Source organism: Phaenicophaeus curvirostris, chromosome 5 (assembly GCF_032191515.1).
Source record: "Phaenicophaeus curvirostris isolate KB17595 chromosome 5, BPBGC_Pcur_1.0, whole genome shotgun sequence".
Lineage (NCBI taxonomy): Eukaryota > Metazoa > Chordata > Aves > Cuculiformes > Cuculidae > Phaenicophaeus > Phaenicophaeus curvirostris.
In genome coordinates, this window is record NC_091396.1 from 9,200,778 (window position 1) to 9,228,411 (window position 27,634).

Genomic DNA, 27,634 nt, shown 5'->3' on the forward strand with positions numbered 1-27,634 from the left:
ATTAAATACTGTGTGTAATATTAAAAGAGTGCTAAATATGAACCTGCTATTAGATAATGCAGGCTGAAACTGTTTTTCACGTGTTTAAAATCGGATGTAGTGGACAAAGATGTAAGCTGTATATTGGTGTGTATATATATTATTTAAAGCAGTATTTTTAATAATTAGAAATGTATTTGTCATTTTGGATCTTAAGTGGCTTTGCTTTTGGCCTTTGACTGGAACTCTGTTGCACGGCTTAAGTGCTGGTTGGAGACAGGCTCCGTTACCAAGTGTCTGGTAGAAAGGGAAGTTTGATTAATGTTTTCACTATTTCAGGTATATCTCGAGTCAGATAAACCACAAAATGTGAGGTTTAAGTATCTCCTTGTCAGTGCAAGGCAATAGCTGTATTTTTAATCTCCTTTTTGGTGATGTATTTAGAAATGGACCTTACACCTTTTTACCTTTCTGGAGGAGTTGGAAAGCTCCTCTTGTTTTCAGGAAGGCAGAATGGACTGCTTAAAGATGAAATCCAGTTGTTTGCCTGGTATACCAGGCAGATTTCATCACTTGGATGGTGATTGCTTGGTTATTGCTTTTGGTTTTGTTGGGTTTGGTTGGTTTAGATCTCATACTTGTAAGTCCGTGCAGGAGCTGAAGGTTGGGGTGCTGAGGCTTCCCTTCTTGGGATACTGGGAGCATGGGACCTTTCCAGTTCTCCTGCGGTTAGGAGTTCCCTATACAACTCTGGTCTTGTGTGCCTTTCACACAAGGTGTCTGGTTTCACTTTGAGCGCAGCCTGCACCATTTGAATACTTTGAAAATGCTCTGTAATGTGTTATTTTAGCAATTTTTCTTTATGTCAGAGGCAGAAGTTACAGGTGTCTTAAGAAAAAAGAGCAAGATTTTTGCACCCAGAAGTATCTCTTGCTGCTTAGAAGTCCAGGTCTGTTTTTCACATAGGCATTGTTTCCCTAGACCTTGAATAACTGCTGGTACTAAACTTGAAAAAAGAATAAAAAGAACCCAAACCAAAACAAACAACTCACCCCCCACCCCCACCCCCCCCCCCCACCCCCCCCCGAATTTGCTAAGCTCCAATGAAAATTGATCTAGAAAATGAAGTAGAAAGATGAAAATACCCTCTTTCTATCTAATGATACTTTTGGTACTGAGTAAATGAAGATACCTTTAAGTGAGTTTGTTTCTGTTTCATTCTGTATGGATGCCTAGGAGAGCAAGGTTGTTTGAAGAAAATGAGAGAATTAAAAGTAAAGACTTACTTGTATGCCCAGTGCTTATTGCAACTAGATTTTGTTTTTTTGTAAAAGGGATCTTTGCATTTGAGTTTGGAATTAAGAAATGCGTCTCACTGTGTACAGTGCAAACCAGATAATTGTGTTAGCAGCTGAGGAGGGCAGCGAGTGCAATGTAACCCAATAACCTTTTGCAGTTGGAGACCTAAATTCGTATGAAACTATTTGAATGAAGAATGCTGTGGAAGTAAATTATCATAAGAATAGCAACATAAACAGGTCTGTGAAGAGTTGATTCAGTAAAGACTTAATACAGGCTAACAACAAGGAATTGTAAATCAAGGTTGAGGTACTTTAGTTAACAATTAAGTGCAAAGACTATGTGTTTTCTTGCAGAAGTTTTACTGAAGAGGTAATCTTTTATTGGCCCAACTGATAGAGCTGAAAAAAAGCAGGTTAATATATGAGTCTTTTCACTTTCATTGTCATAAGGATTTTTTTGTGTACATCATTACAATGACACATAATAGTGGCCCATTATAGGACATCTCTAAGGGCAGTAAACTTTATATTAAAATTGAATGGACCTTTTCAATGAAAAATACTTTGGGAGAACTATTTTCCAAATTTGCATGTTGAATTTTTATTACTTTCTAGGAGTAATCACTACATTGTGCAGTTAACGATGCCAGTAGAAGCAAGAAATTGCTGTGATATATCAGTGATAAGGTGGAAGTGGTTTTGAAACACTAAGTAGCGACTAATCATAACAAATAACAAAGTACTAAGTAATGTGAGTGTGTTTCATTAGTAAATAATGTGATATTTTGGTACAAATGAGCCCTCATGTGGAATTTTAACAGACTTCAAAATCAGCACAAAAGGCTACATATCTGTAATGTTACCTTCCATGTTTAATGTATTTTTGATACGCAAATTATGTGCTGTGTAAGTTCATTTGTTTGAAAGTTACATTTTATAAAAAGAAGCCCTAAGGCAATAATTATCTTTCATGCTGCTGTGCTTGTGTTTAGGATCAGCTTATGTAAACTGAAGGGTGTTTTTGAGATAAGAATCTACATTCCAGCAACTAGTAATTATACAATAAACAATTAACCATTCTAATAAATACAATGTTTTTATTGAAAGACATATTCACTTTTGAGGTTGTGGTTGCATTAACTGTGGCCTAGGAGTTTGTGTTGTGTAAAAAAAAAAATTATATATATGTATATACGTGTGTGTATATATATCATATACTTTGAGCATTCTTACAATGCTCATAATTACTGGGTTTTTGAGATTCTAGTACTTAACAAGGTTTTTTAGATACTAAATCTAGGAGTTATTTTGTGTCCCAGTGTCAGTTCCAGCCTCCTCCCTGTTGCAAAGTCCTTGTCCATGTTTCTTTTACAAGTCACTGTTGTCATTCAGTGTGCTGTCTCACATCTACAAGGTTGTATATTAGGCTGTCCTGTAGCCTGTGTAGGCTGTACCTTTCTTTCACAAAACAGATGTAAAAACCCACCTCAGCAAGCAAACTAATTTTGCAGTTTCCCAAATTTTCAGGTGGTTAAAGTTCATCCACTTTTTGCTTGTGACCTTCTGCTGTGACGATGTGAGAGGAGGGATGATGCAACATTACTTAATGTAACCCATACCAGTTTGTGGGTCTCATCTTATCTGGAAGGATGTTTGCTGCAAAGTGTAGGCCTGCTTGCCTGGAACAGGAATACAATGCCAAACATACTTTTTGGCCCAAACATACCTGAAACGGGAGAGGGAAGGTGTTCCGCTGTCTGAGCGGTACATGCGGTGAGCGGTGTGACGTCATAGTTTGTTTTTAAATGCATATGAAGGAAAAGCTAGTGTCACATACCTCTATGCAGGTGAATCATAGAATGGTTTGGATTTGAAGGGACCTGACTGAAAGATCATTTAGTTCTAATCCTCTTGCCATAGGGAGGGACACCTTCCATGGGACCAGGTTACTCCAAGACTCATTCAGCTTGGCATTGCACACCTCCAGAGATGGGGCTTCCACAACCTGTCAGTGCCTCACCACCCTTACAGGAAAACATTTCTTCCTAATATACATCTCCCCTCTGTCAGCTTAAAACCATTCCCCCTTGTCCTATCCCTGTGCTCCCTGATAAAGATCCCCTCCCCAGCTTTCCTGTAGCCCCCTTCAGGTACTGGAGTGTTGCAATAAGGTCTCCCTGGAACCTTCTCTTCTCCAGGCTGAACAAGCCCAACTCTCTCAGCCTGTCCTCATAGGGGAGGTGCTCCAGCCCTTAGATCATCTTTGTGGCCATCCTAGAGTAAAAGTAAATAAAATGCATTTATTACGTGTGGGAAGTTCTCACAATATTAGCATTTGTGTCGGTGAAGATAATGCTTGCAAACGGTGCACATGCTACTGTGGTTCAGTTTAGAAACTTATTTTCTCACATAGCGTATTAGCATTTTTAAAAAATGTGAAGAAAACATTGTGTCCTAAGTTTTGTGTTTTCTCCAGCTATGCAAGTTTGTTCAAAAAAACCAAAGCCACTATAACTTTTAAATTTGCCTTATAAAAATATTTGCTTTTAAATTGGCTTTGTTACATGCATAAAGTTTGATGTGCAGAACACTGATGCAATTTTTTGGGGTTTGGAAATATTAAAAGTGTTTAATGCTCTAAATAAAAAATTGACCTACAGTGTTATGCTGTCATGCCTGCCAGTTGTCTTTGCAAATCATTAGATATCAGTCAGCATGTAATAGAACTCAGTTGCTCATACTGTGTTGAACTGCACAAAGATCTGTCCGCTGCAACATAAGTGCGTTGATGTGCTGAGTCGGAATTGAGGCTTGGCGATTCTCTAAGTGGTAATTATTGCAGTGAAAGGTGTTAAAGTGCTAGACAGTGCAACTGAGAAAAGCTGTAGCTGAGGTGCTTTGGTTTTTCAAAGGGTTTTTGGTTCATTCTTGAAGCTTCTGCCTTAGCCTGGCACTGACTATAGCAGTGCTCCTATACTATAAGCAGCTGAAACAGAAAATACATCCCCTGGTAGTGCATCTTGGGCACAAGAGTTAATCTGGAATTCTAAAATGTGCTGTTTTTCAGACAGGCTCTTGCTAGTTATAATGTGTGGAGGTTACAGTGCTCTTGCAGGCTTATCAGATTTCCACTGCCTCCTCTTACCCTCTTAATGAAAACGAAGCAAATCAGTAGTGTTGCCAAGCCGGTGACTTCTATGAAAGTTTCCCATGATGTCATGATTCCTGGCATCAAGTGTTCAGTTTTTCCCTTATGCAGAGTGACTGCCCCCTCATCCCAGGGGATGAAGGGGGGTAAGGGAAGTCTCCTTTACAGCAGTCAGCGGGGAGGGCTGTGGGTTTGAGGCTTTTCTGGCATCTGCTTACAATTGAATTTTGAACTTAAATCAATGTCACATGCACTGGAGTAAGTAGCAGCTACCTATAAACCTGTTGTCCAGAAGGCAAGAAGAGAAGATGATAAATGATTACTTGGTTGTGCTGGCTTTCAATTTTTTTTCTGTTTGATGGGTGCTGTACAGAGTTGGACTTCTGGAAGCTTGAAACCTTTGGGATTGTGTTTTGCTTTCCCTCTCATTTTTTCTGCCTTTTAAGTTGGAAATCATTAGTGCTTTTGGCAGATTTCTGATGTTGCTTGATGTTTAGATCACGTTTCTTTATTTCCTGCATTATTGTTTGTGTCTGGGTCCAGACTGTGCATTTTTAATTTGCTTCCATTAGGCCTGATTAAAACATCATGTTAATTTAGATGACGCATTTCAAAATGTTAAATAAAAACTGTGGATCATTAATATATAACATATCTTTGATGTTAGGAGGTCTAAGATTTGTGACTCATTAGTGCTCTTGCTGTCAGTTTTGTTAGAATTGTACCAATATTTACAAAATTTTAAAAACAATGCTCCCATAGCTTCCTAGTCATTCCAGCCTTTGTATTAAGTGTGGTCCTGTATGTTTTAATGGAAATGGAACCAAATGTTGAAGTGGGCATGTATTTTTAGTAATCTGCTATACAGATTTTACATCAGTAAGTCATTACAAAAAGTGTCCGTCCATTGTTTCTTCCAGATGGACTGGGAAGGCCTCTATCATTCTGACCTTGTCCTTTGTAGACTTTTTTTGTGGTAAACATTGATTTTTGTAAGGGATTTTTCCCCTCTTTGGCTTGTCAGGTTTTGTTGTATGTTTTTAACTGCTTAATGTTTTTTTGTGATGTCCTGGCACAACCACATCTGTCAGCCTTTGGGCATATGTTCTCATTTGTTTCTGCAACTTTTTGGCTTGTGGTTGATTTTTTGTAGTTGTGCTTTGCTTCTACAGCTGTCTGTATTTTTTAATAATGTTTGATTTCTTCCTTAGCTTAAGTTATGGAGGAGGACATTCATCACATTCAGAAACAGATCTTCTTCACAGACAGACATACACTGCTTCTCATCAGCTTCCTGGATACTCTACTGCACACCATCCTACTGGTAACTGTCCATATCATGAGTTTACAGCTTAAATAGCTAAAGGAAAAACAACCTGTTAGGTAATTTAGTTTCAAGTTGATGAATTTCATAATCGGAAGGAATTTGTCATCCAAGTTGTGGCAAATATTAGAAAAACTGAGTTTGTAGTAGAAAGGTAACAATCAATTGTTTAGTTTATTATCAAAATGTTGTAAGTAAAAGAAAATACGGGAGAGGGGTGTTATGCTCAACAGCTCATTGTCAGTTCTTAAACTACACTTACTCTTTAAAATGCAGCTTTTCAGGATTTGGCCTATGCGTACGGGCCAGACATTAAGTATGCCTCAATGCGAGCTGCAGAAATTGTGCCAGTTCTTTTAGCCTAAAGCAAACAGCCAGAACTAACGTGAGTCAGAATACGCTGTTGCTAGTACTTACACGTGCAAATTAAGACATAGTGCAGGGGGAAAGTTAGAATTTACTTTGAATGTAGTAGGAAGGTAGGCTGTGTTACATCTGCATCGGGATCTGTCTGTGATGCTGATGATATCCTGTCTCCATGTCAGGAGAAGACAGGGCATGACCTCTTTGTGCTCGCTTTGTAAACCGGTTTCTAAGGAAAGAAATTTGAGCTCATGTTCTGGCTGGAATCCAAAGTTTCTTGGCTGGGTCCTTGATCAGGACGATGGAGGGTCAGAACTGCAGAGAATTTTTCAGGGTGTGCAGACCCTGCAGTCTTGACATAATCTCAGTTCTCAAGACTGGGCTGTTCCATTGCTTCCCATCGAGCCCCTGCCATTGAAAGGCCTGAGCAGCAGGGAACACAGAAAGGTGTTTGTTGAAACAGGGAATGCAACCAAAACCCCTTTTCTTGTGCCAGTCTGATGGAGGAGTCTGAAATGCTAGAAGCTGCCGGGGTTGCGTGGGGGTGAGGAAGAAGATTGAGAAGCTGAAACCATTTCAGAAGGAATTCTGAACGTTTAAGCAGTTCATGTAAAAAGTGGAATGGTGAATCTTCAGATGGAGGGAGAATTTTATTGATTGACCTAGATAGTGTTTTTAAGCATCACATTTGACGTATGTTTAATAGTAGATTTTAAAATGTATACTCAAGTTCCAGTTTACAGTTTTAACACTGTAAAACAGTTAAAATACAATTTTTCTGTGTTTAATAACGTTGCTGCTGTTTCAAAGATTATTTTTAGTGAATTATGAATGTAGATCCTTGTTATTTGATTGAGCTTATAAGTTCATCTGAGTTGCCTGTTTATTTTGTTTCATTTCCCTCCACCCTTGTCTAGGTCTTTCAGGAATATTTGATACCAGTATGCACAGTGCTGGAAGTAACACTAAGGAAACTTCTTCAGTTATGAATTTTCTCTCTGCTATTGAGTCTCGTACTGCTCAGGCAGTCTCTTCAGGATCTACTCTTTTACCACAATTCAGGGCTCCTTCCTGGCAGACAGGTAAAAAATTTCTCTTGAAGTAAAATTTTGTCATGATTATATTGAATATTTGGGAAAATTTGAAACAAATATTCTGACTGGCTGAAAAGGCGACATCTTCTACTTATTTTCCATCTCTGTATTTAAAAATCTCAAAGTCAATGAAATTATATGAGCAGAAGCTTTAGTTGTTTAGAAGGAATTTAGATGTGTAGAACATTTTGTCCAAAGAGTCAAGTTTATCCTCCAGCTTTGTTTGGAATTAGCCTCGCTAACACCAGAAGCATATTCGGGTAAACTGCCCGTACACTCTAGCAGATCTTTCATCCTCAAACTCTGTTTCTTCTCATAGTTCTTCTGTGATACTACTATTAAAAGCCTATGGATAACTTTAGCCCCTTTGTACACACCTTTTTAAGGTGTTCTTAAAAAGAAGGTCTGATGTGCATGTCGCATGGAAATAAATGGTCTGATTTACACATAAACAGACATGCTGTCTTTCTTTGGCAGACTCACTGCCTCCTGTAAACCTCCCCATCTGTCAAACCTTCTGTGCAGAGCAGGAAACTTTGCATATTTTGAACTTGCTGTAGACAGCCACACCAATATAAGTATTGCTGCTGCATCTGTGGGTAGCTTCAAGTTATGCTTAATCTTATATAGTGATTGTGCAGCTGTGCAATGAAATCAGATCCATTCAGTGATCTGACAGAAAAACATTTGGGTGGGTTTTTTCCTCTTGGTGGGATGGTTTTCCACTGTATCAACACCCCGATCTGTGTTGCAGTGCAGCTGTGTGATCGCTGGTTCTGATTTAGGGGTGGAGGCATAAGGTATGAAGAGGGAAGAGCTGAACAATCCTTTTGTTGACAGTTTACACTTGGTGGGTTAAGTGTAACGTGCAGCTGTGTGCCATGAAGAACTACTCAAAAAGCTGAGGATAGACTGTGGCTTTTTAGTCACCATAGACAAAAGCAGATAGTGGGAGCACAGATGAAGATGCACGCTATTAGTCTATCAAAAAATCTTAATGTAACTTAATGTAAATCAGTGGTGTTTAGAGTTGTGATGACCCATACTCACCTCAGATTGTCAGCTGGGAAGAAATCTTTTTTTCTCTTCGTCCTAGCATTTTCTCCATTGCAGCCTGCCTAACAGTATTGTGAAGAATGGGGAGACATGCTGTGGGTCGGGTTTGATGTTCATACCAGTGATTGAGAGACTTCTCAGTACTCATTACTAAGAACTCATCAGTAAGCCCATTTTCAATATTACCAGTTCTCTGATCTTTGTGTTGTCCTTTAATACTTTTGCTGCTTTTCTGTATCCCTCAATCCTCCCAAGTCTCTTTTGAAAGCTTGGCCTTCTACCAGCCTTTTTTTGATGAAGGAAAACAAGTACTCTTCACTCTTCAAGGTGACCTTTCTTGAGATGGGTTTTCTGCTTTGGGTTTTTCTCCAGACCCTGCAACTGCTGATTCTAGGGGGAAAAGAGGAACGATGTGTTTGTTATATTGTCCTGCCACATCTTCCTTTGATGTGTGGGGGATATTACCAGTGTTCTGATTTCTTTAGGGTAGTGGGGCATGTCTATGCACACAACTGGCTACCTTTGTCATACCTTTTGTCTGCCTCTCTACTAAAGTAAAACATAAAACCCAGCAGTTTTGCTTCAGTAGAGCTTCTGTGACTGGCTCTTATCTGATTTCAAAAATTACTTGGGTAGTAGGAAGGGCTTTAATTTATGGAAGAGAAAGGAAAACTACAGGTTAGATATGAAATTATCATTGCAGTTAAAAAAGGTGTAAATTCTTTCTCTTCTTTGACGCTTGCAGGTGCCCATACATTTGTGTTAGTGGTAGGGAACAGTAAAAGGGAACGTGGTTATCCACGATGTTGCAGGTTTTTTAGACTAGGAAAGAAAAAAAAGCATTAAAACACCACTTAGACTTTCTTCCTCAGAAAGACCTTATTGTTGACTAATGAAAAATACCTTGGCATTCCTTCAGTATCGCATCTCTTCATATCAGTTTGTCTTGAAATGAAAAGGAGAAACAAAGACTTTCTTTCACAGCATCATCTGAAACTTCCAAAGCAATTGTATGATTAAGTTGCATTCAGTTTAAGAGGACGTAATATCTTCTAAAGTAAAGATTTTTTTTTCTGAAATAGTTTTCTCAAAACAAGCTTTATCTACTGAGAGGTTTTATATATATTCTTAAATGATCAGAAGTTAAACACTGTTTTAAGTATCTAAGAAGAATTGAAAATTTTTCAAACCATACCAGTGACTTTCAATTTTTCTGATTTACGTACCCAGGTAAATTTCCCAAGGGAAACTGATTCCTTTACAGATTGCTACACAAGAATTTTAAGCCTCTCTGAGAATAAACTTTTCTTCTTCACTTTTGTTCCTAGACTTTGGATATAGTACACCAACTTCACCAGTACCTGCAGGTTACCAGGTGAAAAACAGGTGAACAATATGGATCACTTCTCTAAGCCTGAAAGCTTGCAAGGGGATTTCATACTCCTATTTCAGTTGAAGGAGTATATTCTGCTGAGAAATCTTGTTTAAGCCAGGATATCATAACAATGTCTGGATGCAAATGAGTAATATTACACCTTTCTGTTGTATAGTTGCTATTGAACTGTGCAGGTAGTTGCTGTCTGTGGATATTTTGGACTCCCGCTTTAGAAAGCATACAAATCATATTTATTCTTTGTATTGAAAGCCAAAAGCCCTCGTTTAAGAAAAGTATATTGCAAAGTGTACGGGCCATTAGCTGTCTCACTGCAAGCTCTGAGATATTTCACATAGGGAGGTATAAAAGTGTTGGTGAGGGTAAATGCAGGAGGTGGAATTACTTCTTTATCTGTGTATGGCTTACAGTTGGTAAGGTGCAATTTTGCCTTTTTACTGTATATTGAAGGTGTCCAAGGATTTTAATCGGTTATCCTCTACTGTGAACTTACTTTTTTTTAAACTGAGATGGAAACTACTGAAGATCTTCCAGTTTTAGAAAAATTTACAGGATTAGTTCTGCTTTATCTACAATTTACAACTCGAGGATGTGAATTTCCCCTTGGATTTGGAGTGCTTAAAACCTCCTGCGCTTCTAATTTGAAAATTAGACAAAATTGTGCAATAAATGCCTCCCTTTGTTTTTTTTTTTTTTGTTGTTGTAAGGAAGGCTTTATTTGTAAGTGCTGTAAGATCTTACAATTAAATGAGTTACAGAAATGTAGTGTGTTGTAATTTTTAAAGCTCCCTTATACTTTTTTTTCCTTCTTTTTTTGTTTTTTTTCCAGGTATGCATTCCTCAACAGCCACAGAACTATTTGTTACTGGAGCTTTGCCAACCTCTGGAACATTTCCACCAACATCTGCTTTATCAGCATATCAGCATCCCAACACTTTCAGCAGTAGAAACTTTGCTACTACCCCTTCTCTTACTCTTCAAGATACTACTTTCAGTGCTACATCAAATGGTCTCTTAACTACCCATGATCCTTTATTACAGATTAAAACATCGCAAGGCACTGTTCCTACTGCTTTGGCATTTGAGCGCCTAGGCAGTTCTGTTTTGAGTACCAGTATACCACCTCAGTCATCAACGTATCGTTCTGCTCAAGAGTCTGCTCCCCATCTTTTGCAACCTCAATTTAGTTTGTTGCCTTCTACCCTTGGAGGAGCTCAGCAGGTTTCTCAGGCGTACAGCACATCTGTCTTTACTGGTTCCACTGCTTCTATTGACAGAGCACTTCAGCGAGAATGTAGTGTTATTAAACACCATCAGCGGCCTTCAAGTACTCAGTCTGTTCAGGCTCAACTGACTGTTTCACAGCATTCCTTACACAGCTATTTAACGAGTACAAGTGGAGTTAATTTTCAGGATACGTCTAGGCACTCGGCATTATCCTGCAGTCCAGTTGGAGATGTTACTCAGGTGAGCAATGGGGGACCACAGCAGAAGACTTCTCAAGTCACCGTAGAACTTGCTCAGTCATACACATCTGCAATTCCATCACCTGGTTTTCCGTCTGCTTCCACAGCAAAAGTGAAAAACTGTTCCACAAAGCAGCCTCCAAGGTCAACGAAGACCCCCAAACCTCAAAGTGTAGCTACCCCTGTGCAGACACAAAGTTATGCCAAAACTGCACAAAATCAGAGTTCTGTCATTACAGGCCAAGCACAGATCTACTCTACAGCACAGCTTCCAAGCCTCTTGTCAGTCAGCCAGTCCCAAAACTATATTTCATCCCAGACTCAGAATGTGCCACCTGTCAGCCACTCACAGGATTTCTCGTCTAGCAAGGTTGAGAAGCTGCCCTCGCTCTATAAAACTTTGACTTTTTCTGGGCAATCACAAGCTATTACATCTGATAGTCAAACTCTCAGTTACTCCTCAGAGGAACAGGTATTGACTTCAGTTCCAAATGAGAACTACTCCGGGCAAACGAGGGAACTTTCTTCAGTCAGCCAGTCTCAGAGCTACTCTTCTAGTCACTCTCAGGGTTTATCTCCAGTTAGCCAATCCCAAGTTAGTTTTTCATCTCAATCACAAGTTTTATCAGCTGTTACTCCTTCAGAAAGCTATTCTTCAGGGCAGTCTTTAACATTAACATCACCTTCTCTTTCCTTTAATGCCTCTCCTCGGATACAAACTCTTCCAGCCTCAAGTCCTAATCAGAGCTATATTTCTTTACATTCTTCTCAGAATTCTCAATCACAAGACTCTTCCTCTCCACAGTCTCAAAACTTTTTGCCATCTGTCCATTCTCCACCTTTTGCATCCCCAGCTCATTCACAGACGCTGCAGAACAATAGGCCTTCCTCAGAAACAAAGTCATATGTTAAAAGGAAGTCTGACTCTAACTTGTACGCCTCGTCAAAACAAGAGGAGGAATTATCAATGCAGGACATGCAGGCATTGCAACAGCAAGCTACTCTTGAATCCTCCACTCAGAGGCTAACAGATGAGGAAATCAGTGCTCAGGATCCATCTTATAGGGTCTCAAAAGCAGATGACAGATACTCTCAAAGTGTAATTAGAAGTAACTCTTGTCTTGAAGATCAAGTTGTTGGACTTACTCTTCAAGGAACGAAAAAAGATGAAAGAATGGTCAATTCTGTGGAACAGCTTTCCCAACATATTGGCCATATCACTAGCCTAAGCCATGAAATGAAGAAGACAGCTAATTTAATGCAAACAACACAAGTGACTGCGAGTGCTAAAGAACTAAACCAGCAGCATTCTCTTATGCATAAGGTACATGACAGTAAAGCTCAAGAACAGCAAGGCCAAGTCATTAGTACACCGTCACAGGTTCAACCTCATGCTTTAAGACATGGTCATCAGCTGTGTTTGCCTGGTGCACAGGTACTTCTGGAGTCAGCCTGTGACTTGCAGATTCTTCATCAGTCAATACTGCAGTCGGGTTTAGGACAGGCAAAGGCATCACCGCAAGTGCAAAGAATACAGAGTCCTCAACAGGTGACACATCCTTTCATTCAGATGGATGGTCATATTATTCAAAGTAATGGGGGTCATTCTCAGCAACAGCTTCATGCTCAGAATTCAGAAGTAATGAAAATGGACATTACTGAGCCCTCAAAACCACTACAGCAACATTTGACAACAAAAGATCATTTTACTCAGACAAATCAACATGATTCAAAAAATCAGTTTGTTTCACTTAGTTCAATATGTTTCCCAGAATCTATACTCCTCAGTGATGAGAGGAATATATTATCCAACGTAGATGACATCTTAGCAGCAACAGCAGCAGCCTGCGGGGTGACACCATCTGACTTTGCCAAATCAGCTTCCAGTGAAGAAGAAATCCAGTCTGTTGAAAATAGTGAGGAGTCTAAACCACAGTTCCGAACCATGGATGTAAGACACGTTTCTTCTGTTTTCAGTGCCTCACCTACTGTAGTTGGAAAGCCAGCAAGCATAAGTAATATTTCTCTGAATGGAGGCCAAATTACTATAAATCTTACACCAGTGTCAACAATACAGACAAAAACTGTGAACCTTGATCAACAACGCATTGAAAGTTCTGATCAAAATGTATCAACAAGAATGACGTCTCCCACCCTTGGCCCTGGTCAAGAAGAGCAAGAGCAAGTTCCGGTTAAGAAACAGTCTAGCATCAGTCGTGAATCTGAAGAAGATAATGATGCTGATGGGACACTAAGTGCAAGAGACACAGAATTTGTTTCAAGCGGTAAGAGTCTAAGTGAAGAAAGTGCTGCTTCAGAGAATGATTTTAATATGCATGGTGATGATGGTACAGTAGCAGGTAACCAGTCAAAGGGTCCACTGCAGCCGCTATCTGTGCCCCAAACTGGAGATGGAACCATTAGTAGAACTGAAGAAGAATGCCAAGATTTAACTCAAGGGAATCTTCAGAAGAAAAAAAGCAAAGGAAAAAGCCAAACCAAAAATGCTGCAGAAGATGACAGTGCAATTCAGAAACAAGTAAAAAGAAGTGGACAGTGTAAACGTCAAAACTCTAGAGGAAATGACTCCTGTTTGACATACTCTTCTCCTGTTTCTGAAAGTTGTTATGATACTTACCAGCATCAGGAAAGAATGAGGCAAAAAATTAAAGAAGTTGAGGAAAAGCAGCCTGAAGTCAAAACAGGCTTTATCGCATCTTTTTTAGACTTTCTAAAGTCTGGGCCTAGGCAACAGTTTTCAGCTCCAGCCGTACGAATGCCAAACAGGACTAGGCGTCCAGTTACCCAAATAGTCCGTGCCCCTTGCCTACAGTCCTCTGCAAAACCTCAGGCAGCAGCAGCACCACCATCTGCAGCTGCTGAGGTTAGTGGAGAAAGTCCAACCAAAAAAGCTGATGAAGAACTTAAGAAAAACTTAGAAACATTGCCTTCATTTTCTTCTGATGAAGATGATTCTGTGGGGGGTAACCATGATCTTCAGAAGAGCATCACTACTGCATTGTCAGCCCTGGATGATACGTCTGATAGAAAGAACAAATCAGGTAAAACAGTTACTGCAGATGTATATGTTGAAGGAGTTTTCTGTAGCTGATGAGTAAAAAAAAAAAAAGCAAGCATTATTTTGGCTATCTTCAGGTAAAGGCTTTGATTGGTTTTGGTTTTAATCTCAGCCATAATTAGAGTTCTGTTCAAAAGCTGTGTTTGCTATAAACTAAACTAGTGTTTTTCACCAATAGAAAATATGTAGGTAAACCTTTTCATGCTACTTGAGTAGAGCTCTTTGCCAAAAAGTTACTTTAGCCTAGAATTGGAATAATGTGTCTGTTCTATTCTTCTCTGGCTTAGAATGCCAAGTGTGATTTTCATCTGGGAACATCAACAAACTATCATGTCAGGTTTTAAATCTATTTTTTAACAAATTCTAATAAGTGAACACATTAATAATTTACTTTCAGCAGAGGTTAAGTTATTTCTAGGTAAACATGCACTTTCTGCGATGGTGCACTTCGAGTTGCATAGAATGTGTTTGAGAGCCAAATTTTGCACTTCTAAACTGCGCACTGGTTTGGTGTCTCTTGTCCAACATGGGATTTCAGCAATATCAATTGGCAGTGTTGTAGCTGCATGTTGATATGTTAACAAAAGGATAAAGTGTGGGAGGGATTGTTTTGGGTAGGGAGGGACAGGCAGCAACCACTGATCACAGTAGTACTTGTTTTCCACGTGCTTTCCGGTTTCGCTTGTATTGCGTCTATGCTGTGTGTTCATGGCTTTTACCGGATGCTGCTTTGTTTTGAAGTATTTTCAAAATACAGCGGTTTTTTGCCTAGATAGACCTTTTCTGGGAAGTTTGTTTTCTCTGGTAAGTGACTAAAAACTCTCCAGACAATTGCACAACTGTACTGATTTGAGAGAAATACCATTACCTTCTAGAATAATCACAGGGAGCTAAAGAAATATTTCTGAAACTCTTTTCAGGACCTGTAATCCATAGGCTGATGCTTAACAAAATCAAACAAAGTAATTGTTTCCCTTTTTAGACTAAGGGAGAGAGGGAGATGTTTTTCTGTAGGGGTAACAGTTACTGAAAATTACATAGCACCATTAAATTGTAATAATCGGACCTAAAACACTGGAAAAAAATTGTGGAATACACGATACATTAACCCAAACCTCATCTTAATGACTGTTCAGTTTTCTTCTGTGGGTATCTTCATTAAGTTAAGTTCATGCATTTTGGAAACTCAGCTACAGAAGATGAAGTGCCTTATGTTTCTTTCAGTTGAATATGTGTTTTAGACAAGAAAGCAGATTCCCCCCCCCCAAAAAAAGCTAAAAGGTGGACAATGCCATGGCTTAAGCCTCTCGCTGAAGTTTAGGTTGGATAAGCTATGTTGTGTGTACAACTTCCAGAGGAAATAGTGCAATGATTTCTTGTTGGATGGACATTTCCATTTGTGTTTTATTTTCAATTATTTATCTTAGAATATTATTCTGTCTTCTATGTTATTCATAAGGTTGTAATATTTATACCACCGATTTCTTGAATCCACTGTCCTGTTTTGTTGTATACAAGGCTGAATGTTATGCAAAATGCTTAGTAATGACCTATTTCTTACATGCTTGTGTTTTGTTGAGTTTCTAGTAAATCCTATTTCTGTTTTTGCACATAAGTATGGAAAGACAAACATTAAAACATAGTTTTTTGTTGGTAGCATTAAGTAGTGTACGTACAGTTATCTGCTGTTCTGAAGAATATGTAATTATACTTTGGGAGCTAATAATTGTATGGCTAATTAAAGCTGTCTTAGCTTTCACTGAACGAAAAAATACAACGTACGTGCAATAATGTGATATGATATATCTAGCAGAATGTATTTCGTGACTCAACGATTTTACTGAATTGATTTCATGAATCTTCATGTATCTGCTTAGAGCTTTTGTATTAATGCATTAGTTTGATATTTAAATAATTTAGTTTTGATCACTTTTATTGAAAAATACCACATTACAATTTTTCTGGTTTTTCAAGTGGAGAAAGTCAACAAATAACAATGATTGTAACGGTTTTAGGATACTGTTATCTTAAGTTTGAAACCAGTTTCCTAAGTGATGTAAGAAATATTGCGCTCCCTGTAGCTATTATAAATTAATTTCATTTACATCAGCAAGACAGTATTAAAACTAATATGTATAAAAGAGTATGAAGTAATACCTAAAAAGTATTCTGATCTTTTTTTTCAGGTGGGAAATAATAATAATTTTGACAGGTGGGAATTTCCTTTGACTCTGGGGCATAGAGGAGAAGAACATTCCTTCCCTTTTTTGATCATCAGTTCTTATTGTTCACCTCTGTTAGTATTAAAAATTATTAGGATATTGCCAAAGTTTTACTCTGGAACATCCAATTATATCACTATAAATCATAAGTGTTAAATGTCCAAAAGTCATACAGCAAGTGTTTTCATATTCCGTGTGTATTTCTCTTCCGTTAATCCTGTTTAAAATGACTTTACTGATCAGCAGATTGGAAACAGTTCAGTGTTGTAACCTTTACTCTTATATTTGCTGAGTCACCCAGAGTACAGCAGTGTTTCCTGTTGATCATGTCTGTAACTATCTAATTGTTTTCTAAAGCATTCATCTTTGTTATTTCTAGATGCTAACAGCTGCAGTAATTTAATACAAAGAGAAGTATAGCTACAATATTTTGATTTTGTTTGAGATTCAGCCGTGGCCAAAATGATGCTCTATTTTAACTTGTAAAATGGGTGTTTTTCCTAGAATACTTGTTTTTAATATGTACTAGAAAAGAAAAAAAAATGTCGCTCCCATTTTATGTTGCTAACCCTTGATAATTCGTTTAACTAAAATTTGGTTTTTTCCTTCAGAAGCTGAAAAAGTGGCTGTTGTTACTGCTGCTGCCACTGCTGCTGCTGCAGCACAGCAGGAATCACCACAGACAACTGCTCCTGTAGTGAATGTTCAGGAGAAAATAAATCCAGCTGACCCCTTAAAAGTAGCTCAACAGGATGCTGTGGCTGCAGAACAATTGGCAAAAATACAGGCAACTATTGCAATAGAAGGATGTACTGATGAGGAGAACACGGACAGTGGAGGAGAGGGCATGTACAGAGAACGTGATGAATTTGTAGTGAAGATTGAAGATATAGAGACACTGAAGGTAATCCAGATGCTTGCTCTGAAAAAAAGAAGAGTCATGAAAAATCCTGCATGTGAGTTTAGCCTCAATGAACTGCCAAAAGGGGAGAAGCTGCTGAGGAGTTTTTTGTTTCTATTCTAATATTCCCTGGCTGCTGCCAAGACTCCTTAAAAAAGTCTTTCTAGAGCAGGTTATGAGTGTTTTGTACGTGTATGACCCATTTTATGCTATATTCATACTGAAGTAAATCTGTGTGCTGGTAACCTCTATCAGAACTTGAAATTACCTTTTTTAATATTAAAAAGAATAATATTTTTGCTTGCTGTTCACTACACACATCCACACCTGTTTGGTGTTTTTTAAAGACAGTAGTAGGCTTTCCAGTGTAAGGTGTAGAGGGAATGACTTTCGGACTTCTGCAAAAGATCATAGAATTGCCATTTCTTTTTGGAAGAGGTTCTGCTCACTATCCCAACAAGAAATGGGTTTCTGCAAGCAACCAATACAGCTCTTCACATGAGTTTATGAGAATGCTTGTTGATTTTGATTTTTTTGTTTTGATTTTATTCCTTCTCCATTTTAAATTTGTCTGCATGTTTACCTTTCCTTTTGTTGCTACCATAGCAAGCAATATTGTTACCAATAATTTCAAATACTTCTGATTATTTGTCTACATGTTCATCCTCATGAGCTTAAGTTTTAAATGAATTCTTGTAGCTTTGTCACGTAAGATAAGTGTTAACAGTTTAAAATATTCCCTTGTCACTTACAAAAAGACTTAAGCTTTCTTATGAGATTTTTTTGGGTTTTTTAGGTTTCAGCTTTGTGGTGTTTATTTCTTTAGTTGTTTAAAGAGTCATGAAAAAGAAACCAATACAGGATTATATGTTTTCGAGAAGTTTTTGAGTTAGTAGCTCACATGTAGGATTTATAGCAAATCCTCATTAGAGCTAATAATTACAAAGTTGGCTTTAATGTAGTTTACTTCTTAAACTATGTAAAGAAGAAAATGAACTTCAACAATTTTTTTTATTAATGGTTAAGATCAAATTAAAGTTTGAACTCTGGTTCACTAGTTCATACTGAACTATCTTTTTTTACATTGGTGCAAGCGCCATGCTGTTCCTGGGCTTCGGCTACAGAATCTTGAGCGACCTGCGAGCTTTTTGTTACTTGTTGTGATTCTTTTGGTTTTATTTAAAAAAAAAAAAAAATTATTTTTTGAAAAAAATACGTTTCGTAGAGCAAAAGAATAAAAATATCAAAGAATGTTCTGTGCTCAGTTGCGTGGTAGATGAGTTAAGCACAACTTCATCACTGTGAAAGTAAAACTTTTTTAGATTTGATAATACTGTAGTTCATACTGTCTTGATGTAAATGGCACATACTGACTAAGGGTTTGGAAAGCTGGATGACTGATTTCCATTTTATCCCTAGATAACTTGCTCAAAAAATGTATAATACACAAACACGATTGTAGGAGAAAAATAAGTACTGTTTTTAGCGAATAACTCTGTTTTTACAGGTTGCTTTGCAAACAGGAAAAGAGCCTCCAGCTATTTGGAAAGTACAGAAGGCTTTATTGCAAAAGTTTGTTCCTGAAGTGCGAGATGGACAGAGAGAGTTTGCTGCTACTAACAGTGTGAGTCTTAAAAATTCCTTATGAAGCCTCATAGGAACTGTTTTCCTTAATGGAAGTCTAGGAAACAAAATAAAATATCAGTGATTCTGACATACATTTTAGCAAGCATCCTTGGGGAGGGAGAAGGGGGAAGAAGGGAGGAGCTAGATTTCTTGATTTCCTTCAGCTCTAAAATTCTCACTAAAGATATTCCCAGTCAGAGTCTTGGCTTTCCAGCACAGATCTTTGGTATCATTTAGGCTGCATGAAGGAACAAGTTTTCACAACCAGAATAAAGTCAGTAGAAGCAGCCTTGGGAACCAACTGCCTTACACAATGGGAAGAATACAGATAGGATACAATTTCAACAGGCAGCCCTTTGCCAGACAGACAATCCTTTTGGGATGACATATGGGGAGTATTAAATAAAGAGGAAAAAATGAAGCCCGAAGTACCTCTTGCCTTATTTTCTTACTTTAAATATTATGTGGAAATACATTGGAGAATTTATTTTAAATTGTAAATGCTGTATGATGGCTTATCTTTGTATGTAAACGGGTTGGTTTTGAACTGACAGTTTTTCTTTTGTATTTAAATTTTTACTTGTTAAACTGAATAATTTTACTTAACAAAAATGCTGTGTATTTATTTTTTTTAGTATCTTGGGTATTTTGGGGATGCAAAAACAAAATACAAACGAGTGTATGTGAAGTTCATTGAAAATGCAAACAAAAAGGAATACGTGCGAGTGTGTTCAAAAAAACCACGAAGCAAGCCTTTACAGACAGCAAGGTATTTCATTTCAATTTGGTTTTAATTTTGCCATGTTCTTTTCATATTAAGAGCATGCCTATTTTAATAAACGTGACTTACAACTCAAGATTATGTTAATTCAGCTCTAAGTGGAAAATAAAACTGTGGATTTTGCTTTTAAGAATTGAGATGTAAATTACTGCCATTATCAAGACTTCCTACCATGAACCTGTGGATTGTAATGATCGTTCATTTTGGAGATACGAGGGCTCTGCATGCTATTGCTTTCTGTTATCTTCTGCCCTATTATTCAACATAAGGATAGAAACCTACAAGTGTAAAGATTTTAAATATTTATGTGGTGTTCTCTTCTGTCTTGTGGACTTTTCAAATTAGCCATGTTTTTCCAGATTGCTTTGATGCCCATCCTGTACCAGTGTAACAGAAGTACCATGCCTTCTTCTCAGTGCTAGAAAGTTAGTTTAAAAACATAAGTTCATTGTTGAAGTTGGTTGTTGTAAGGATGTCTTTCCTTGTATGTCCTTGCATGCTGAGGGTATTGCACTTACTGCACCTACCCTACTTTCCTCATCCACTTCAAAAAAACATATCACTTTGAATCATCACACGTTGTTTGTCTGTGCATTAAAATCAGTAATTCCAGTAGAATTGCTTTTAAATCATCAGGAAGGATAGATAAAACCCAGACAAGTCTGTCAGTCTGGAGAGCCCTGTAAAGAACACAGGGCAAACATAGTATGGTTTTGATTATTCTAGTAAACGTACTACCAGTCCTGTGAGATGTTATGATACTAAGTGTCTCTCACACTGGTAATTTAGCTATCTCTGAGATTTCCGCTGTCACCTTCCTTCTGATAAGGTTTTCAATTCCAGTTGTTCATTTGCTAAGGGTTTTGCTGTTGTGTTTTGTGTTGACCTTTGATGGTGCTTTTGGAAAAGATTGCAAATGCTTTAACACTTAGCTTATTTTATTTTCTTACAACGTCAGATGATATCTGAAGCTTTCTCCTTCCATGGCTTTTCAATAATAATTTAATGCAGATGTGTTTCTTTATCAGGCATTAGTAAACAGCAGTGACAAAATTTACACTGCTCCTTGTTCAGGAAATTACTGGGGTTTTAAGTCCAGTTTGATCTAAGAAAGCAGTGCCATCAGATAATCAATTTTATAAAATGATCATGATCTACTTAAAACTAGCCAGGATTTTGATGCTCTGTTTTTCTTGGTCTGCAGAAGACTGTTCCAGAACCCATTCCTCCAGTGCTCTGAAGCAATCCTGTCTTTTAGCCAAAACATGATCGTGATTAGCTTGTATCCATATGTTCTCCTCTCAGTGATGTTTTTGGCTTTTATTTCTGTCTCTCCCTGCTGTTTTACTGCGCGATGTATTTCTGGAGAGCAGTCAAATTCCACCTCTGTCTTTGTTTCACTAAGCAGGAGTAGTCAAGGTCTTTCAATTCCCTCATCTGAGCCAGGCTTTGTTCCTCTAATCATCCTAGTATCTGTTGTGTTCATTTATTTCAGTCCAAAAACTTCATCTTTGACAGGTGACTGGAATTATTCACTATATTCCAGAATATGCTACCAGTTTTTTGACTGTACATTTCGTTGCTTTCCCATTTGGACAAAAATTCTTGCCTAGCGTTTCCCAGAAGTGTTTTCTTCACCATGTTCTCAAAACTGTAGTTTACTGGTCCTAAAGTGTATAACTTTGTATTTATGATATTATTTCCTGTTTGCTTTCCTGTTAGGAATGGTGGGAAGAGAAAGGAGGAAAGTCATCTAGTTTCTTATTCTAGTCCTCAAGATCCTGTGTTTTTACCCAGATGATACTCTTCTATCTCTGTATATGGAGACTATATCCCAAATTTACTTTGTCAGTGAATGTCATTGATTTAATGGTATTTTTTCAAGTCCGTTAATATTGAATTTTAATATTAGCTCCAATCTCCTATAGTTCATAAATTCTATTAATATTGAGCAATTTAAACTTTGTGTCTGTTTATATAGTTATAAAATTGGAATACTGTTTAGTCATAGGATATTGGGAATAATTGTTAAGCATTATATGAAAAATGTAGAGGTATAGTGTGTATGACCCGATTCCTAGTTAAATGTGACAATGAAATAAGTATCCATAATCTGTGGGGAATGTATTCTGATTAAATAAGACTATAGCTATTTTATTAGTGCCAAAATTTGTTCAGTAATTATTTTCATAAAGATAGTCTTCATGATATTGCAGGACTATTCATTGCAAACCTAGTAGTAGCAACAGCAAAGCCCCTGATCCGCCAACACCAAAACCAACAGCAACAAAAGTCTCTTCTGTGAAACCCAAAGCTAAACAGCCAAAGGTAAAGGCTGAACCACCACCAAAGAAAAGGAAAAAGTGGAAAGAAGAATTTTCATCTTCCCAATCTGATTCCTCACCTGAGGCCCAGAGTGATGAGGATGGTGAGTGAGATATTATTGTTAGCACCTAGGCCTATTTGAACTTAACTGAAAATAGTATTCTCAAAATATGTTGCTCAGTCTTGCCTATTTTTTTTTTACCAGCCACTGGAAAAAAATTAATCTGTCAGTGCCACGCAAAATTGTTTCTTAAAACTTCTTGCTTGTTGTTTGCATATGAGCAAATGTGTGCAGGTGAAGTCACCACAACTGTAGTATAGCAATTGGATAAATACCTTTTTCGTAGAATCATAGAATAACCAGGTTGGAAGAGACCCACCGGATCATCGAGACCAACCATTCCTATCAAAACTATCAAAACTTTTACTGCTTGCTTTCTAAGATGGGTACAATCGCAGGAGAAGCAGCTGATTTGATTTTTGAATGCATCTTAAGAATCAGATTCTTCTTTCATTCTCCTGTATTGTGTCCAAAATAACTGTTCCTGCAGTGCCTGTCTGCATGCAGATGTGGGCAGAATTCAGATGATGTTTCTTCAAAACGCAAGGAGAGAAAGCAGTTGACTTTCTGGCTGCTTTATTGCTTGTCTAAATGCCAGCTCTTCCATTGCAGCCTGCTGAGCAGATTTGCTGTTAAGACATTCTTGGAACATTGAGATACGAGGTTTGCAGTAGTTCCCCAGAACAGAAAGTAGTTTTTGAAGTGTTTATAGAGTACCTGTGGTAGCAGATATACAGTGCATTTTATTTCCTATATGTTTGATGTGAAGCTGTGTAGGACTCAGGCTTTGTGTTGCTGAATTTCCAAAACATATTGGCTTCAGTCACTTTAACTATAGTTGGCCTGGGGTTGGTGTACTGGAATAGTGCCTCCGCTGAAGGCAGCACCTTTAAAAGGACATTCTTCAAGCAAACTTACCCAAATAACCATTAATATGTACAACTGTCCATATTTAAAATTTGAAGTAACCTGGTAATGATAGTTGCCCATCGAAATGTGGATATCAGAGAAAGTTTAACAACCTTGCTAGGTTAACTACTGCAAAACAGTAGTGTCATACATAGAGCCTATAAAAATGTCCAGAATGCTTGCTGGTACTGATGACAACACTATATGCATGTTTAAAATTGGTGTCTAATGAAAAAATGAAAGTTTCTTCTAAGTAAGTACAAATACACCTTACGTTGTTTTCCAGTGAAATTTGTTTTACATATGTGTTGGAGTTGGATGATTATATTGACTTAGATGCTATGCAGGCTTCTAAGTGACATTGGTGCTTTTGAATGCTTTTCTGTTGGATGACTTTGAGGCTTGCGGTTTTAGGAGGTGCTTGCATTGATCTGAAACCTGCACTTGGAGCACTTGGGATAATGAATAACTTCTGTCAAGACTTTTCTCTAAACTTTAATCTACAATAACATAAAAATGTTTAAATTCCCTGAAATATTATTATCTAAATGCTGATAGTTACTGTAGTTGTATGTGTTTCTATAAAAACTCATTTCATTTGTACCAGGTTTGGTTTTTGCATCTGGTTGTGGCATGTAAGTAGTTTCAGTATTATTTCGGACTGTGTAATTTTAATGTCTTGGGACACCAGTAGGGGTCACTTGCGTTTTAAGAAACACTCAGTTTTGAAAAACACACAAATGTTTGCAGCCTATTGAAGGAAAAGTAACATTGTATTTCAATTAATTTTCAGAACTTGTACCTCCAGCCCCCCTTGTTGCTCGCTTTTTGAACACAAGAGCTATGAAAGAGACTTTTAAGAGCTACATGGAGTTGCTTGTTAGCATTGCTTTGGATCCAGACACAATGCAGGCCTTGGAAAAAAGCAATGGTACAGTATGTTTAAGATTTGTACGTTCTTCTTAGACTGGAAGGTTATTAGTCAGTAAGGCAAATGTGTAGGTTTTTTAATAAAAGAAAAACACTCCCCACAACTTTTAGCTACATAACCACATCTGAAGAGCTCTATGCAGTTTACTTGTATTTGTGTGTGTGGATATCTTTGCGCTATCTCTTTGAATAATCAAAGAAATAATTGGTTTGTCTGTCTTGCTATATTAGGCATGTGCTGTGAATGTCAGAACTGAGTTCTTTGTTCCTTCTTTTACTGTTTTCTCATATCTTAGCAAACATTCTTCTTCAAATTACAGTGATTCAGGTATGTGTTTTGTTAAGAAAAAATACCCTTATTTCTTAAGGGTACTTAAGAAAGTAACCTTATAACTACAAGTAGTTCTGATTCTTGCTGCTATTAAAAATTCCACATTTCAAAAGTCTGAAATGTTGAAATTTGATCAAAGACAACTGTAGTCCACTTTTTCTTTGAGAAGAAAGCGTCTGGACTTATTTACCATAGCGGGCCCCAGGATGCAAGTCAAAAACATTCTGCTTCTCAATATTTGTCAAAAGACTCATGTATATAAAGATCTCAAAAGAGCAATCATTTAAACATTATTTAGTTGCAGGCTGTTGGTTTGTACTGTATTGTGTTTGCCTGTGTCTAAAAAACCTCTTTTCCAGACAATCCTTTCCTGGTTTGTTCTGGTTCTGTGTCAATGCACACTAACTTTAAGGCTTCATACTCATGCATGATGTCAGTAGTCCCACTAAATGCGAAGAAAGTGACTTTATAAATAAAAGACGCTATACTGAGCTGTAAATTTTCATTCATGGCTATGTGCCTGTGTTGAAATGTATGTTGTGCAATTTACAGTGATTTGTCAGATAACTTCTATCAGTAAGCACTTTCCTCAATTTCCGTTGTTATGAAGGTCATCTCTTGTAATACAGAGTTGCAAATGTCAAAAGCACATACTTGCCTTCGTGACACTGCCAGTTGTATTTTACACAATAGGATTACCTAGGAAGTGATTTGAAATAGTCTCTAATATTTATGCTCTATATTGTTCTATCTTAATTTTTCCTTTCATCAAAGAAGGAGCAGGATTGCGGTCAGCAATTAGACTGCACAATATCCAGACCAGTTTAGCAGGCTGATCTACAAAAAGGATTTTCTTGCTTGTTTGAAATTAGTTTATGTGCAAATTGCATTATTTTTTTAGTTCCACACTTTATGTTAATGAAGTATGCGTTGATTAGGACTGTCATTAGTATGTCTCTCTTAATAATCATTTACTACTTTTTTGTGTGTGTGTGTCTTTTAGATGAGCTACTTTTGCCTCATATGAGAAAAATTGATGGTATGCTGAATGACAATAGGAAAAGGCTACTTTCCAAATTACGCTTGGATCATACTTTCAAGGTATTATCTTTTGAATTCCAGGATTTTTAAGGGAATGTTATGACTAAGTTGTTGAAGGTATACCATGCAGGCACAACTTAAAACACAGAAGACAAATTTTAACAGAAGCGAATATGGACTTGAAAAAGATGCTAGAAATTCAGTGCTTTGGAGAACATTTAGTGATGGAGGAGTTTATACTGCAAAGGTTAAGTCCTAGTTTCACTCTCCATGCTTTCTGGTTCATTCTCAACATGTCTTCTTTTAAGTTTTAAAGTTTGCCAGGAGAAAATCTGTTTGCTGTCTTTCCAGAGCTTTTGGTTAAGTGATTGTATTGCCTAAAAATCCTGATGAACTTTTGTATGACATACCTGTGCTTGGAGCAGATGTCTGAACTACTTTGAAGGAGATAATGTGAACAGAGTAGTTTAAAACCAGGACAGAGGGACTCAAGAACAACTTGTTTGTGCACTCTTTCATGTATTTTCATCATGGAAGATTGGGAAAAGTGTGGATAACAAGCCCATATTACAGCAACTTTGACACAGTAATAAAAAACAGGTCTGGATGTGGATAGGGAAGAGAGCCAGCCATACCATCTCAGTAGAGAGAAGGTAAACAGGAGGATAATTACTATGATTTCCTACCATTCCCACCCACCCCCCAAGCAACAGTGCAGATTTTGAAAGTGCAGTAAACTGAATTAAGATTATTTTCACTCATATATGAACTGGTTCTGAATGTCTATAATCAGACTGATTATTTTGTCTAGGTTTTGAGACAAACAACAGTAAAGCACACCTGCCTACAAACGCCATCAGACCAAACTTGCTCTTCCACCTGTCTTTCCTCTGTCACCTTATGCTCACCATACAGCGACATGTGGGGAATTAGTTGTTGCACTGTACTGCTGTGTGCTTATTTTTGAGAGCTAGGTGAGGAGGGAGATAATAGCAGACCCAATGGTTCTGCTTTTTCATAATGAAATCTTTAAAAGATCTTTTTTTTCCCACAGCCCATTCCTGCTAAGTCTTGTGGGACTTGTGTTTTAGAGATAAGAACATCATCAGCCAGTGAAACAGTTTTAATTCACACAATTCTTGAAGTTTTTTAATGGTTTAAGCTATTTTCTCAAAAGCTGTACAGTTTGTACCTGCTTGAACACAATTTCTTGTGACTTCCTCCTTGCAGTAGGAGAGCATGGGGAGGGCTGTGTACTTTCAAACCGTATGCAGAGCCTCAAGAGATGAGAGTGTGTATTAACCCTCCATTTTTGTTTTTCTTTCATGATAAGAGTTTTGTGTGAAGTTATTTGTATAGCTGCTTCTTTTAGACCTGTCTATGCAGAGAAGATAGACCACATTAAGCATTAAGGTAGGATACAAATTTGTAGGATTCTGGTTACAGTCATAGTACAGAAAGTGAGAGGTAGCCAAGTTGAGATTTTTTTCTCCAGTTCAAAGAAAAACCCCTAATATCTTCTGTAATACTAACATGTAATTACAACCACTTATAGTTCTAGCTCATAAGCAATATAATAGCTTTGCTGTGTGTGCATAGAGAAGCAGATTGTGTCATATCTCTGAAGTTGGCTTAAGCCTGTATTTTATAATATGATCTGCAGGAAGATAATTATGGATGTAAGGAAGGGAGCTGCTTGTAATATAAACTGAGATAAAAAGACTTGTTTGCCTTCTGGTATGAAGGTGCCAACTCATGCCATCCTTGGGTCAATATCTTGTATAAAAATGAAATGCCTGTTTGTCACTGTAGGTGTTTGTATTGATTAGGAAAATGTGTTTGAAATGGTAAGATTCAAGTTAATCTGGTGATTAATACAGGAAAGTCTGCTTCTGTTCCAGCTTTGAAGAACTGACTAGTTCAGATATTAGAGCTGAATGAGGCACTGAAGCAAGCAATAACTGAAAAATATCATTATTGTTCATTAATATCATTCAGTTTGAATATTTTTATTATTCTGCATTGATAAGCATGGATGAATTCAGTGATTCCCCCCACCGATACAGTTAATATAGGATATTTTAGCACTGTATAACAACCTCAGTCAGACACTGAAGTTAGCAGTCAGTGTCTGGTAGTTTTGCTTGTAACATTGTTTATAGATCTAACACTTTATCACATCTTTTGACTTGTAGTTTTTTATAAACAAAATTAGAAAATATTGCTGTTGCTTTTGTCAGAGCTTGGCAAATGAAACATTTTAGCTGAATTGTGTAAATGTAATTTGGAAGTAATTGTCACCAT

At 37.5% G+C, this 27,634-nt stretch overlaps 1 protein-coding gene across 2 annotated transcripts in view; it reads left to right on the top strand.

The window, feature by feature from the left end:
* The window catches only part of QSER1 (glutamine and serine rich 1), a 45,598-nt gene that overhangs the window by 11,009 nt on the left and 6,955 nt on the right, over positions 1 to 27,634 (top strand). The window contains exons 2-10 of one of the 2 annotated variants that reach the window (XM_069857498.1): positions 5,640 to 5,752; positions 7,033 to 7,197; positions 10,488 to 14,186; positions 17,037 to 17,329; positions 18,834 to 18,950; positions 19,588 to 19,721; positions 21,950 to 22,161; positions 23,822 to 23,959; positions 25,293 to 25,390. In XM_069857498.1, the coding sequence (XP_069713599.1) occupies positions 5,640 to 5,752; positions 7,033 to 7,197; positions 10,488 to 14,186; positions 17,037 to 17,329; positions 18,834 to 18,950; positions 19,588 to 19,721; positions 21,950 to 22,161; positions 23,822 to 23,959; positions 25,293 to 25,390 (4,969 nt within the window). Of the gene's footprint in view, positions 1 to 5,639; positions 5,753 to 7,032; positions 7,198 to 8,303; positions 8,430 to 10,487; positions 14,187 to 17,036; positions 17,330 to 18,833; positions 18,951 to 19,587; positions 19,722 to 21,949; positions 22,162 to 23,821; positions 23,960 to 25,292; positions 25,391 to 27,634 lie in introns of those variants that run through there. The other variant, XM_069857499.1, reaches the window with a different exon arrangement.